Source organism: Humulus lupulus, chromosome 4 (assembly GCF_963169125.1).
Source record: "Humulus lupulus chromosome 4, drHumLupu1.1, whole genome shotgun sequence".
Classification (NCBI taxonomy): Eukaryota; Viridiplantae; Streptophyta; class Magnoliopsida; order Rosales; family Cannabaceae; genus Humulus; species Humulus lupulus.
In genome coordinates this window covers 83,996,651-84,008,409 of record NC_084796.1, presented here as the reverse complement: position 1 = coordinate 84,008,409, position 11,759 = coordinate 83,996,651, and the positions used below count along the sequence as shown (strand labels likewise).

Genomic DNA, 11,759 nt, shown 5'->3' with positions numbered 1-11,759 from the left:
GTCAATTGGATTTTGATTTTTCTAATCGAGTTGACTTATATTATTTAGTCTTTGCAATATATATAAATAATATAAACATTTTTTTTCTTTTGAACTTTGTAAAATTTCAAGGGCCAATAATGACAAAGAAACATGATCATCATTCAAATATAATTTACTCGTTATAACTAACAAAGCTCTATGTAAGTGTTATATATATTCCAAGTAACAAAGGTGAGAATGAGAATGATTGTGTTCAGTAGTAAGAGAAAAAAGTAACATACAAATGACAGTTCATTTTCCTTAAAAAAAAATTGTTTAGGAAAGTCATGATTCCATATATGACTTTTAGGTAATATGAAGCTTAGAACTTGATCATATAGAAAGAAACACAATTAATAAACCTTTTCAATTATTGTTATAGAATATTATACTTTTCTCCCTTTTCTAAACACAGACTATAAACCATTACATATATCTAAGAGATCTTGGAAACAATCAGTTGAAAAATTATTTGTGAGCGATTGCTCATCAAGCGAAATATTAGCACTATCAACTCCATCCTTTGCATGGCCATAATAATTATAATTGATTGTCATGGTAGTATCCACGAGAAAATTATCTTGAGCCTGAAGAGTATTAGTAGTGGTACTAATAGGGTCGTCAAAATGAAGTATTTCCAGGCCTTGTTGGCACTCTACTTCCTCCAAAAGATCTTCAACATTATAAGTAGCAATATTGTCATCAACACTTGGTGTGCAACTAAAATCGGGAGAAGAGTAGCACTCCATAGTACTATGTTCAACCTTATCTCCACCACCAATGCAGCCGCCGTTCCCGATGATTCTACCGAGATTTATCTGAGCGAGTTTAGAAGCAACCTTGTTGAGTAGTGCCCTGGAAGCTGAGGCTTTAGAACTTGTTGTTCTAGATTCTTTTTGATGATCATCACAAGCCTTTGTAGTAGTACTAATAATACTAGTATCAATAGTACCTTTCTCAATTTGTAACGAATTTGACAACAAAATTTCAGTGTCTAAGGAGGTACTTGTGCTGGGTAAACATTGTGAAGGAGTAGTAATTGGGGCCATGAGATTTTGGGGCACTTTGTTGAGTACATAATCAGCAGAAGAAGATGGTGACGATGATGATGCCTCTTTGGTCACATTGTGGTAAGTACTAGTGCCGGAAAGAGTGTCACTATTAGCCGTACTTGTGGTGTTTTCTTTAGAGTTGACCGAATTAATAATAATAATTCCATCTGGATTATTATTATTATCATCATCATCATTTTTATGTTGGACTGGAGAATCCTTGCTAATGACTTCAGTTTTTCCTCTTCTTTTCAACCGTGTGTTCCAATAATTTTTTACTTCGTTATCGGTTCGTCTATACAAATGTCTTGATATGATGGACCACCTGGCCGAGAAATCAATAGATAATAAAATACAATAAAAAAAATTAACAAAAAATATTGAAATACTTTAATATAATAATTAAATAATTAGAATATATTACATTTGATTAATGTTCGTTCATTTCTAATGCAATTACTTTTTTATTTTTATTTTTTGAAATCAATGCAATTACTTATTGAATAAGCGAAGAAGACAAGCTGTCATATATTATTATATATATATAAGAGTGGATCGATCTATTTATTTATAGCTTCATATACTATGATATATATATATATATACGTGTGTGTACCTGTTGCCAAGAATTGCATGGAGTCGAATAATGGTCTGTTCTTCCTCAGGGGTGAATTCTCCTCTCTTAATACCTGGCCTCAGATAATTAGCCCATCTCAGTCTACAGCTCTTGCCACATCTCGAAAGACCTTTTCATGTAGGAAGGAACCATTTAACCCAAAAATTAACCCTCACTGTAATAAATATATAAGTATTTTAATTATTATTATTATTATTCATAGATGAATAAAGGAATATTGAATAAATATATATGTATACCAGCTTTCTGGGGCAAGTGACGCCAGCCACCTTCGCCGTGTTGTTTGATGTAAGAGAGGAGTATCTGATCTTCTTCGGCAGTCCAACCACCTTTCCGAAGTCCTTTCTGGTCACAGCATGGAGTCCTGCCCATCTCAAAACTATTATTAGACTTTTTTTTTTCCACAGGATATAGCGTCCTGGGAAAGGCACTGAACCACTGTAAGTGCTACTGCTTTGCTTTGAAAATACATAGGGGGGTCTTTCCACTATATTTATTATATTATATACACATGTGATAATCTTAGGGCCGTTCACGGGGCATCGTGGCCACACGACTTTATGACATGTCTCCCGACGAATCAATGTCACTTTATTTTTTCTCATAGTCTGTAAAACTAATATAATTTTGATACTTCTTTTAATTTTAACATCTCATAAATAAAAATTAAATGAAAATTAAATGAGATATTAATATTATATTTATTAGACACATTATAAAATACAGTAATCTATCAGGAAATCTTGATTCCCCCAATAACACGGTAAACAATTTCAATTTTTAATTTAAAAAATTACACATACAAATGTAAATTTAAAATGAAAATTACAAAATTTTACAAAAATACAACAGTTACGGTTTGTTATAGTTTTATATTTAATATGTAAATGTAGTTTACAAAATTAGAATATATTGTAACAAACTTATAAACTTTAGTTACAAATTTTGGAAACTTCTCTTACTAAAAAGCTTGTATTGTTAAAAAAAAAATTTCTGCATTTATGATTATATTCTTCTATATTTTTGTAATTTTTTTTTAAATTCCGTAATTTTAGTATTTTTTTATCAAGTCTTAGGCAGTTTTATAAATTTCCCATTGTAATACATAAAACACTCAATGTTTGGCGTGAAGCAAGCAACACCATATGCTGTAAATAAGAAAGCCTTATCCCATTATTCAACCCATTTTTTCAAAGACAAAAGTATCATTATCACTATGATACACTGTCCCATCGAGTTAAATTGTTATTCCTAATTATGCTTTCATGCTCTGTCAATTTGTATGTGTATAGAGTCTATTATCATACTATTATTGTTGTGATTATATTTGGTGTCAATTTTACACCGTTAAAAAGATACAACATACTTAATATAATATAGCGTGGTTTTATACTTAGCTAAGAACATTTTTAATAGAGTGTCAAATTAGTGATGCATTACTAAAATATATCTCATTTTATAAAAATCTTCCTTCAATGTTGTGCCAAATTTAACACATGCTAAAAATTAGATCAAATTTGGCACACAATATAGCACGGTGCATATTTTGTATCACCATAAATATTACACTTTTTTATTTACTTTTATGCCATTTTTATTATTTTGGTATTATTTTTAACTATTTTCATTAAATATTATATTTTTTAACTTATTATTTTATTATTATTATCTTATACTATCAACAATAAAATATAAAGAAAAATGATTAATTTTTGTATATTTTCAATAAATATCAAATTAGCATTAATGAAATATTAAATTTTACAACACTTTTTACAATTGTCTATTGAAGCATAATGCTAAAAATTGTGCTAAATACATAATATATTGACTTTTTATATCAAATATAGCACATTATTTACATCTCCAATTAGAGATGGTCTAACACAATGGCTAACTAATACATTCATATTATTGGGAAAGTTGAAGAGGGTGGTATTAGAATGTGGAAAGTGGTCTAAAAGTAGAATGGGGTGCATAGTAAGAAGCATGAGGCTTCATCTCAAAACCAATTGGTTATGAGTGGAGTAACTCATACTCTAATAAATGGTATGATGATCACACATACTTTCCAAGTAGGATTCTAATTTCTAACATCCCCCTCAAGATGGTGACTATTTTTTATCACCAATATTGGACGGTTCGATCACAAGTGGCTCTTTGACTCTTTTTGGCTCACTATTCTCGAATCATAAGTGGCTCTTTTAGCTTTTTTTTTTTTGGACCGGTTTTGGATTTGGATCGGATACATACTCGTTAGAGTTTTCTTTGGCTCTTGATACCATATTAGAATGTGGAAAGTGGTCTAGAAGTAGAATGAGATGCATGGTAAGAAGCATGAGGTTCATCTCAAAACTAATTAGTGATGAATGGAGTAACTCATGCTCTTATAAATGGTATATATGATGATCTCACACACTTTCCATGTGAGATTCTATTCTCTTAAAGGTGGTCTGATAGTTTGGAAACTTACATTTATGTGTTTAGTTGTGCATAGAAATATGTCAATTTTATATATTTTCATAAAATTAAAATAAAGTAAGTCATTAATTAAAAAACTATTTATTTAAGATTTTTTTTATTTTTTAAAATATAATAATAATTTTGGAGTGTTTCACATTCTTGGGCATCTGAAAACCACATGAACAGGTGGGTTTCACTTGAATCTAAAATAAGGAAAAGTTAAACCCTCTTGGAGTTCAGTTTCCTGGGTTGGAAAAATTCAAACCCAGTACCAAATATGGGAAAGTGTTCAGGTTCTCAATCCTGTCTCCAGATTCTTGCATACCAAACAGCCCCAGTGATTGAAATTCATGGACATGCTGTATTTTTTTATAAAATAGACGATGACTTATTTAGAAGAAAAAAACATATTTTATTGATTATATCCGATGAAAATTATTTTAAGGAGTGTATTGAAATAGTTCTCAGATAATTTATATAAGTTCTAATATATTATACAAATTATAATCATAAAAAAATTGAGATAATTAAATATATATATATATATATGATAATGTAAAAGTTATATAATGTTCTTTTTAATTGAAGGAAAGTATATTTTGGTATTTTGAAAATATCTTTTAAGAAATAATATTGTACAAATAATATTATTTGTAATAAACTAAGAAAATCATACATTTCAAAAGTCAAAGCTTTTACAATAATTATAGTATTAGTGTTATAAAAGGGATATTTGCGGCAAAAGCATTTAAATTATTGTGTTTGTAGCATTTAAGTACCTAAGTTATTTTTTGGGCGGTGAAAGTATTTTCTGTCTATGTTTTGGTGCAGTATATAGTGCAGCTGTTTATTTCGCCGTTAAGTTCATCTATATGTTGTGAAATTTACTTATAAGTTGAGTACTTTTGCTGCAAACATATCTTACATTAGGTACTTTCGCCGCAAATATTCCTTTAATTTGGTACTTTCGCCACAAATATCCATTTAATTGGATACTTTCTCTGCAAATATCCATTTAATTGGGTACTTTCGCCTATGTGTCACAATCGAACACTTTTCAATAAATATCAAATTAGCATTAATGAAATATTAAATTTTACAATAGTTTTTAAAAAAATTTGTAGGTTTTGAAATCATTTCTATCTTCTGCTGATTTTATTCTTCTCATTTTTCTTTTGTTTGTCGTATTTATGGGTTTTCTGAATATATTTTTTTAGAAATTGTTAGTAAGTATCAATTGTACTTTTTGTTTTTCTTAATATTTTTTTATTGAAATTGTTATTTCTTCTCTGTCGTTGTCGGTACTGGTGGGTTAGACTTAGTTAGGACTGAATTTGAGAATCAGTTTTGCATTTTTTTTTGGTGCATTTTGAGATAACCATTTGTCTACGGGCTGTCAATTTCTAAGTACATTTCAATTAAGATTTTTATAACTATTTCACACCTTGAAATTTTTAGGTTTTAAAGTTAAGAATTCATTTTCTTATTAATTTTTGATATAATGAATTTATTCAGTTTGTTTAGGGGCATAGTGTTTCTGAGTTTGGCAATGATTTTGTATTGATGTAGTTATAATGTGCTTTAGTTTGGCTTGGGTCGTTTGAAATTATTTTTTGGTCTATTTATTGATTTAATTTTTTTATGAAAAAAGGGACTGAGTTCGAGTATTTTTATTGTGACTTTAAATATGATGCTATTCATTGCATGGGTTGCTTATGTGGTTTATAGGTTTTGAAATTGTTCCTATTTTCTACTGATTTTGTTCTTCTCGTTTTTCTTTTGTTGGTTTTTTGTTCTCTATCGTGGTTGGTAGTGGGGGGTTAGACTTAGTCAGGACTAAGTTGGAGAATTTGTTTGTTAATATTTTTTGGGTGCATTTTGAGATAACCATTTTTATAGGGGTTGTCATTTTTAAGGTACATTTCGATTAGAATTTTTATAACTATTTCAGACCTTGAAATTTTTAGGTGTTAAAGTTAATAATTTATTTTGTTATTAATTTTAGATACAATAAATTTATTAAGTTTGTTTAGGGCCTAGTGTTTCTGAGTTTGGCAACAATTTTTTATTGATGTGTATAATGTGCTTTAGTTTGGTTTGGGGCGTATGAAATTCAACAGTTTGCTTATGTGGTTTATGAAATTTCAATTAGGTCATGTAAATGTCCTTGAGACCTAATAAAGTGTCCATGTTATTTTCGGTTGGTGGTGAATATTGGTTCTGTTGCTGAGAGAATTTGAGAGAGAAATTGATAAAGTTGTTAGAATTGTATACAATTGAGTTTATTTTGTGCCTAGGATTGTGAGTTGAATTATCTTGTTTTTTTTCTTTCATTGTATTGGTGATGTCTTCTGTTTTGTTTGCTTTCCTTTTTGTAATGTGTGTAATGCCATACAAGTTGATGAATTTATATTATAGATATTAAGAAGAATTTATTGAGATGAGTGTTTTTTGCCATCATTTTTGTTTCATATCACAATGTAGTATCATGTACTACTTCGTTCAATATTTGTACTTAGTCAGAATTTTTTATATTTATAATGAGGCAATGAATTGAAACTCTGGTTTGGTAAATCAAATTGTTCATAGTAAGTTAATATATTATTAGATTTTGTATATTGATAAATTTTATTATGCTTAATAGGTATGCAAACCATGCCTCCTAAAAGTAGAAATAAGAGAAAGGTTGATACTGAAAACATTGACAACACTGGAAAGGACAATGTTGCGACATGGCAACAATTCTTGTAATTTCTTTAGTGTTAATGTTTATGCATTATTTTTAATTGACATACCTATGTTGCTAAATTATATTTAATTTGCTAACTCACTTGTATTTATGCAGCAAAGCACAGTATAAACCTTATCTCACCGCACACAAAGAACTGACTGAGAAAGATGTTAGTTGGTACTCAATCATATTACTCATTCTTGGTATTATTTTTTATTTTTTATTCAATTATTGTCCTATTTGTACTGGTGCTAATGGAATACTTGCAATCATTTTCAGACAAAGGAGAATCTAAAAAAAATAATTCAAGTCACTACCAGCAGAGGAGAAAGCGCAGTGGAGGGGTGATGATCATGAGGCTGATATAACTAAATAGAGATGGGACCAAAGGAGAAGAAGGCCAAAGCTAGTGACGACAAAGATAAACAAAGTGAGGTCAGTGAAGAGGAGACAACGTTAGACATGGAGGAATCACATAGGGTGTACGGTCAATGCTCGTTTGAGAGGTTTTTGTGTATTGTGAAGTCTCTCAGCCTAGAGCAGAAGGATGCATTACTCAATGTTGGTTTCGGCACCTTCAACAGGGAGGATGGCCCCTACATTGATACGAGGATTGTCAACTGGCTCATAGAGCACGTTGACCCTTCGACGAGTAGACTAGATTTGTTTGAGAGATCAATCATGTTGTTTGCCAAGCTTTTTGCAGATGCTATGGTTGTACATGATCAGGTGAAGCAGTTGTGATAGAGAGTGAGAGAGACATTTCTGAGTTGGAAGAGCTTTTGGGAGCTAGAAAGTACACAGTTTCACTCGCGACATTGGAGAAGGACTTGAAAGAGTCCATTGAAGCTGATGCACTGTTTGTGATCAAGTTCGTGCTTGTTGCGATCGGGATCTTGCTATGCCCGAAGACTGGGACTGATGTCAGTGCCAATTACCTTCACTCACTAATAAAGACAAGTTGTATTTCGAAAAAGAATTGAGCGTCTATGGGATACCGTTACCTAATGAACTCTTTATTTAGGTATCAGACGCACAACACCAAGAATGTTAGTGGCTGTGCCATTTTCTTGTAGGTGAGCTAATTCATAGTTGTTTATTTATTTTGTTTTATAGTTCGTTTAACAATGATATGGATGCTTTGGTTGTGTGGCAGCTTTTATATCTGACACATGTTGACTGGAGCAACGATTTTGTGGACCAGACTGTGCCTCCTATAGATTTTTAGAATGAAAAATAGCGCAAGGTTGTTTACATGTTGATTCGCGACCATGTTTCTTATTGAGTTTTGGTACGTTTTGAATTGAATCACCTGAATTAAGTTAGAGATAGTTTGAATTTAAATTTATTGAACATATCAAGTTGATTTGGACTCATGTCCTGTTTCCAAGGGCTGCATGTGATACAGCTGGTGTTGAACCTGATTTTGGTCAACTGACACGGATTCAAATATGCTTGATGTGGACAGATACGTTGAAATGAATGTGATGACAAAAATAAAGAACACAAAAATTTATAGTGGTTCGGCCCCAGAATCTGGTAATAACCTACGTCCACTTGAACTGTTATTGATATATGATCCAAAGGAGTGATCAAAGAACTAGGGTTCAATGAGTTTCACAAACCTCTGAAGAACAATACAATATCTCAAACGTAACAGCTCTAATCCCAGATAATTCGAAAGCCCAAAAAAGGTCCCCTTCCTTGAGCTATCTTTCTCTATTTATAGGCTCAAGGAAGATTACATTAATTTGTTACAGATATTCTTTCCTAAATAATCGGATACTCAGGAAATCATGGGAGATAATTTTAGGTATGGTTATAACTGCCTAAGATTTTCTCCAAATATAGCGAGTATACGACCACGCTGGTCGTATATAACCATTGAGCGTTGCGCCATAGATATCTTTCTGGTCGATATACGAGCAAAACTCCTGCCAGATGTCAGCCACGCGTATTTAAATATTTTCCATGTCATCCATGCCTGTTTTTTGGATAACATTTTCCCCCCAAGTTTGTTTAGTGCGACCAGCAATAAAGAAACTTTTAGGGAAACAACAGTTCATATGCCCCACGAAATCTGTCAGGATCCTCGTGCGTTTTTTAAAACCGTGACACAATTATGTCTAATCAAGCCTTTTCGGTTTTCAAGAAATCAATTTGACGGCTTATACACTCCCCCAAGTTTCGAAAATGGGAAAGTAATGATTGCCACTTTCTGCCATACCTCAGCCTCTATAAGTAACCCCTTTTTCTTCCTTGTAATTTTTTACTCACCATTCTCGTCAAGAACCTCGAGAACTTTGCTTCGGAGCCCAGGTTTTCGAAACTGCTCAGACGTCCTGTCGAAGGTCTTTCCGACTCGAAATCCTTTGTTTTTCTGAATCTCTACCTTTGCCCAGGTAATCACTCCGTCTTTTAAACTCTACTTTATGCCATGCATGTAATTACTGTACTCTGTGATTTCCCGTGTTCTTGAGTAGGGTTTTATGAAGATTTTTGTATAAACCTTCTAACGTTTGTTAAGAGAGTGTATTTCTGCTTTATATAAGTTAGGAGCTAGTTCGATAGTAAGGATCATAGGCTTAGGGCGTAAGATCGACGTAAAACTTCAATCTTTAAGCTAGTTGAAAAAACTGGGTTTTTTCCCGCCCTTTAGGAGTTGAAAAAGTTCCTTCTCAGAAAACTTTTTATTCCTTTTTTTTTATCCGTTTTTCGAACTGCTAGCACCAAACTTAGAGTATGGGTAGGATGCTGCTGGTCAATAGACGCGAGCAACGCTATCTTAATCTCCCACGTAACTCCGTAGACTATGTGTCTTATCTCCTCCATTGTCTGTTTACAGTTCATATGCAAGACCCTTGGGGAGGAGAAAGACCCATTGAAGATGACCTCTTGGCTCAACTGCTTGAAGGTGAAGAAAACCCATCTACTCGATACCGGATATCCCTTTTTCTCGCCCTAGCCCAAACCTTCCTCCAGTCCCAACCCAGAGAATGGCTTGAACAAAAACAAAAGCTCAAAAAAGGAAAATCCCTAACTCCTCAGGCCAGCCTACTGCTGATGCCCCCTCGACCAGTGGTCGAGGTGAGTATGCTCCTGACACCAATGTTCAAAGGCGTGCCCGTCCTCGACATGATGATCAGCCGGATGTTGAGTGGCACGTTGTTCCCCAAAGTAGGGTGACGATGCGGATGATCGCCAACTACTTAAATAAATACAACCTGACGGGGGTGATCTTAGTCAGACCTTCTATCGACCAGCGGGCCAACCTGCCAGGCGGAGCCTACAGCGCCTGGTCACGTTTTCACTTCAAGGCAGGTGCCACCTTGCCTCTTCATCCGTTCTTTCAGGGGGTGGCAAATTACTTTGGAGTTTCCCCCTTTCAAATCACCCCGAATGGGTATAGAATGTTGGCCGCACTCTATATCCTTTACAAACTCAAGAAATTGCTAGAGCCTACTCCCCACGAGAACAACTTTCTCTTTGACCTTAAGTCCAACCCCAACCAAGATGGCACGGGGTTTTTCCATTTTTGCCACCAAGAAACCGGGTGCACTTTCTTGTCCGACACTACTCATATCTCTAACGTGGGGAGGTATCATCAGGAATATTTCCTTACTCCTGACTTAGCTGCAGACAATCTGGCTTTCACCCGAGGAGGTAAAGATTCATACGCCAGTATCTTCTTCACTTAGTGTTTTTCTGTCACAATGTCTTGACATTCCACTGTGTTCCAGGCCCATGGTTACGCCCAACCCCAACTCCAGGGATGGAGTCAAGGGCGGCACTTTTAGCCAGCATGCCGAATGCTGATAAGAGTGTAAAAAATTTAGTTACTGAGGCTAACCTTAGGCTGGTCGGCCTCTGGAATCCTCAACCAGCGACGAGTGAACCTCCGGCGGGGAATGCCCAAGCCGAAGTGGAACCCGAGCAGCAACCCCAAGTGTCTCCTCTGCGGAGGAGACCAACTGGGGTTACGATCAGGGAACCTGCCGTCCTTCGTCGTGTAGAGAAACCCTTGGCCTCTGAGGGCAAAGGAAAACAAAAGGCTGCCGAGCCTACCGAACTTTCTGACGATTCGTCAGATGAAAATGGTATAACAATCTCGCTTTTAAATCATTTGCCAATTCCCTCTCATCTATTTGATGGGGATGGCAACTTTAGGAATGCTCCCTCCTTAAATTCAGATTTCTTCCAGGAACTAGGTAGTTCAGTAAATAATGTTACGACTAGTAGTTGTAGCGCGGGTACTTTACTTATAATCCTTTTACTTTTATCATTGTATCCTACATGACCACTTAGTCTTACTGTTTGAGTTGTTTCTTTCTGTGCAGGTATGGACTCCGAGGATGTCTTTGAGCACTATCAGGCTGCTGCCGCCTCTTCTGTCCCGAAGAAGGATAGCAAGAGGGCTCAAGGGGAAAGCAGCAAGACCCTCTCGAAGAAGGCTCGAACAGACGATGCTCCAGCCACCGCCCCCTCCAAGGAGAACTCGCCACCTCCTCCCCCCACCGAGCAGGCGACTCCCACACCTGTTAATCCACAGCCTTCTTGCAGGGCTGCTGACAAGGAGGCCTTGGACAACCTGCTCGAAGGCTCCCTGCCCAGCTTCGTGGTCGGCTCAGCCAAGGAGAGGATATACAAACTCTCAAAGCACAGACGTAGTCAGGCCGCCATCACTGAAACTGCTTCAATGGAGGCTGATCAGGTTGTCAACAGAGGGTTGAACGAGATAGTTAGCGTAAGTTATCTCCTGCTGCTTTATCATTTACGTCTGATTTCTTTTCCTTACTTTATCTCACTTTTTGTCTTTCAGGGGCTGCTAACTCTAACTTCTGGCTGGCGCCGTGTT

At 35.0% G+C, this 11,759-nt stretch overlaps 1 protein-coding gene across 1 annotated transcript; it reads right to left on the bottom strand.

Moving 5' to 3' along the window:
• Positions 1–374: 374 nt before the first annotated feature.
• LOC133830594 (transcription factor MYB41-like) lies at positions 375–2,179 on the bottom strand. Its single transcript, XM_062260602.1, has 3 exons — positions 1,950–2,179; positions 1,690–1,819; positions 375–1,398 (listed from the first exon to the last, which is right to left on the bottom strand). Exons 1-3 carry the CDS (start codon positions 2,080–2,082, stop codon positions 438–440), a joined length of 1,224 nt encoding a protein of 407 aa, XP_062116586.1. The 5' UTR covers positions 2,083–2,179; the 3' UTR covers positions 375–437.
• Between the last annotated feature and the right edge of the window lie 9,580 nt (positions 2,180–11,759).

Coding starts and splice junctions, on each gene's coding strand:
- LOC133830594 (XM_062260602.1), bottom strand. CDS start 2,082: ATGGGCAGGACTCCATGCTGTGACCAGAAAGGACTTCGGAAAGGTGGT. Junction 1,820..1,949: donor TCACTTGCCCCAGAAAGCTG/GTATACATATAT, acceptor CTACATGAAAAG/GTCTTTCGAGATGTGGCAAG. Junction 1,399..1,689: donor CATGCAATTCTTGGCAACAG/GTACACACACGT, acceptor TTTCTCGGCCAG/GTGGTCCATCATATCAAGAC.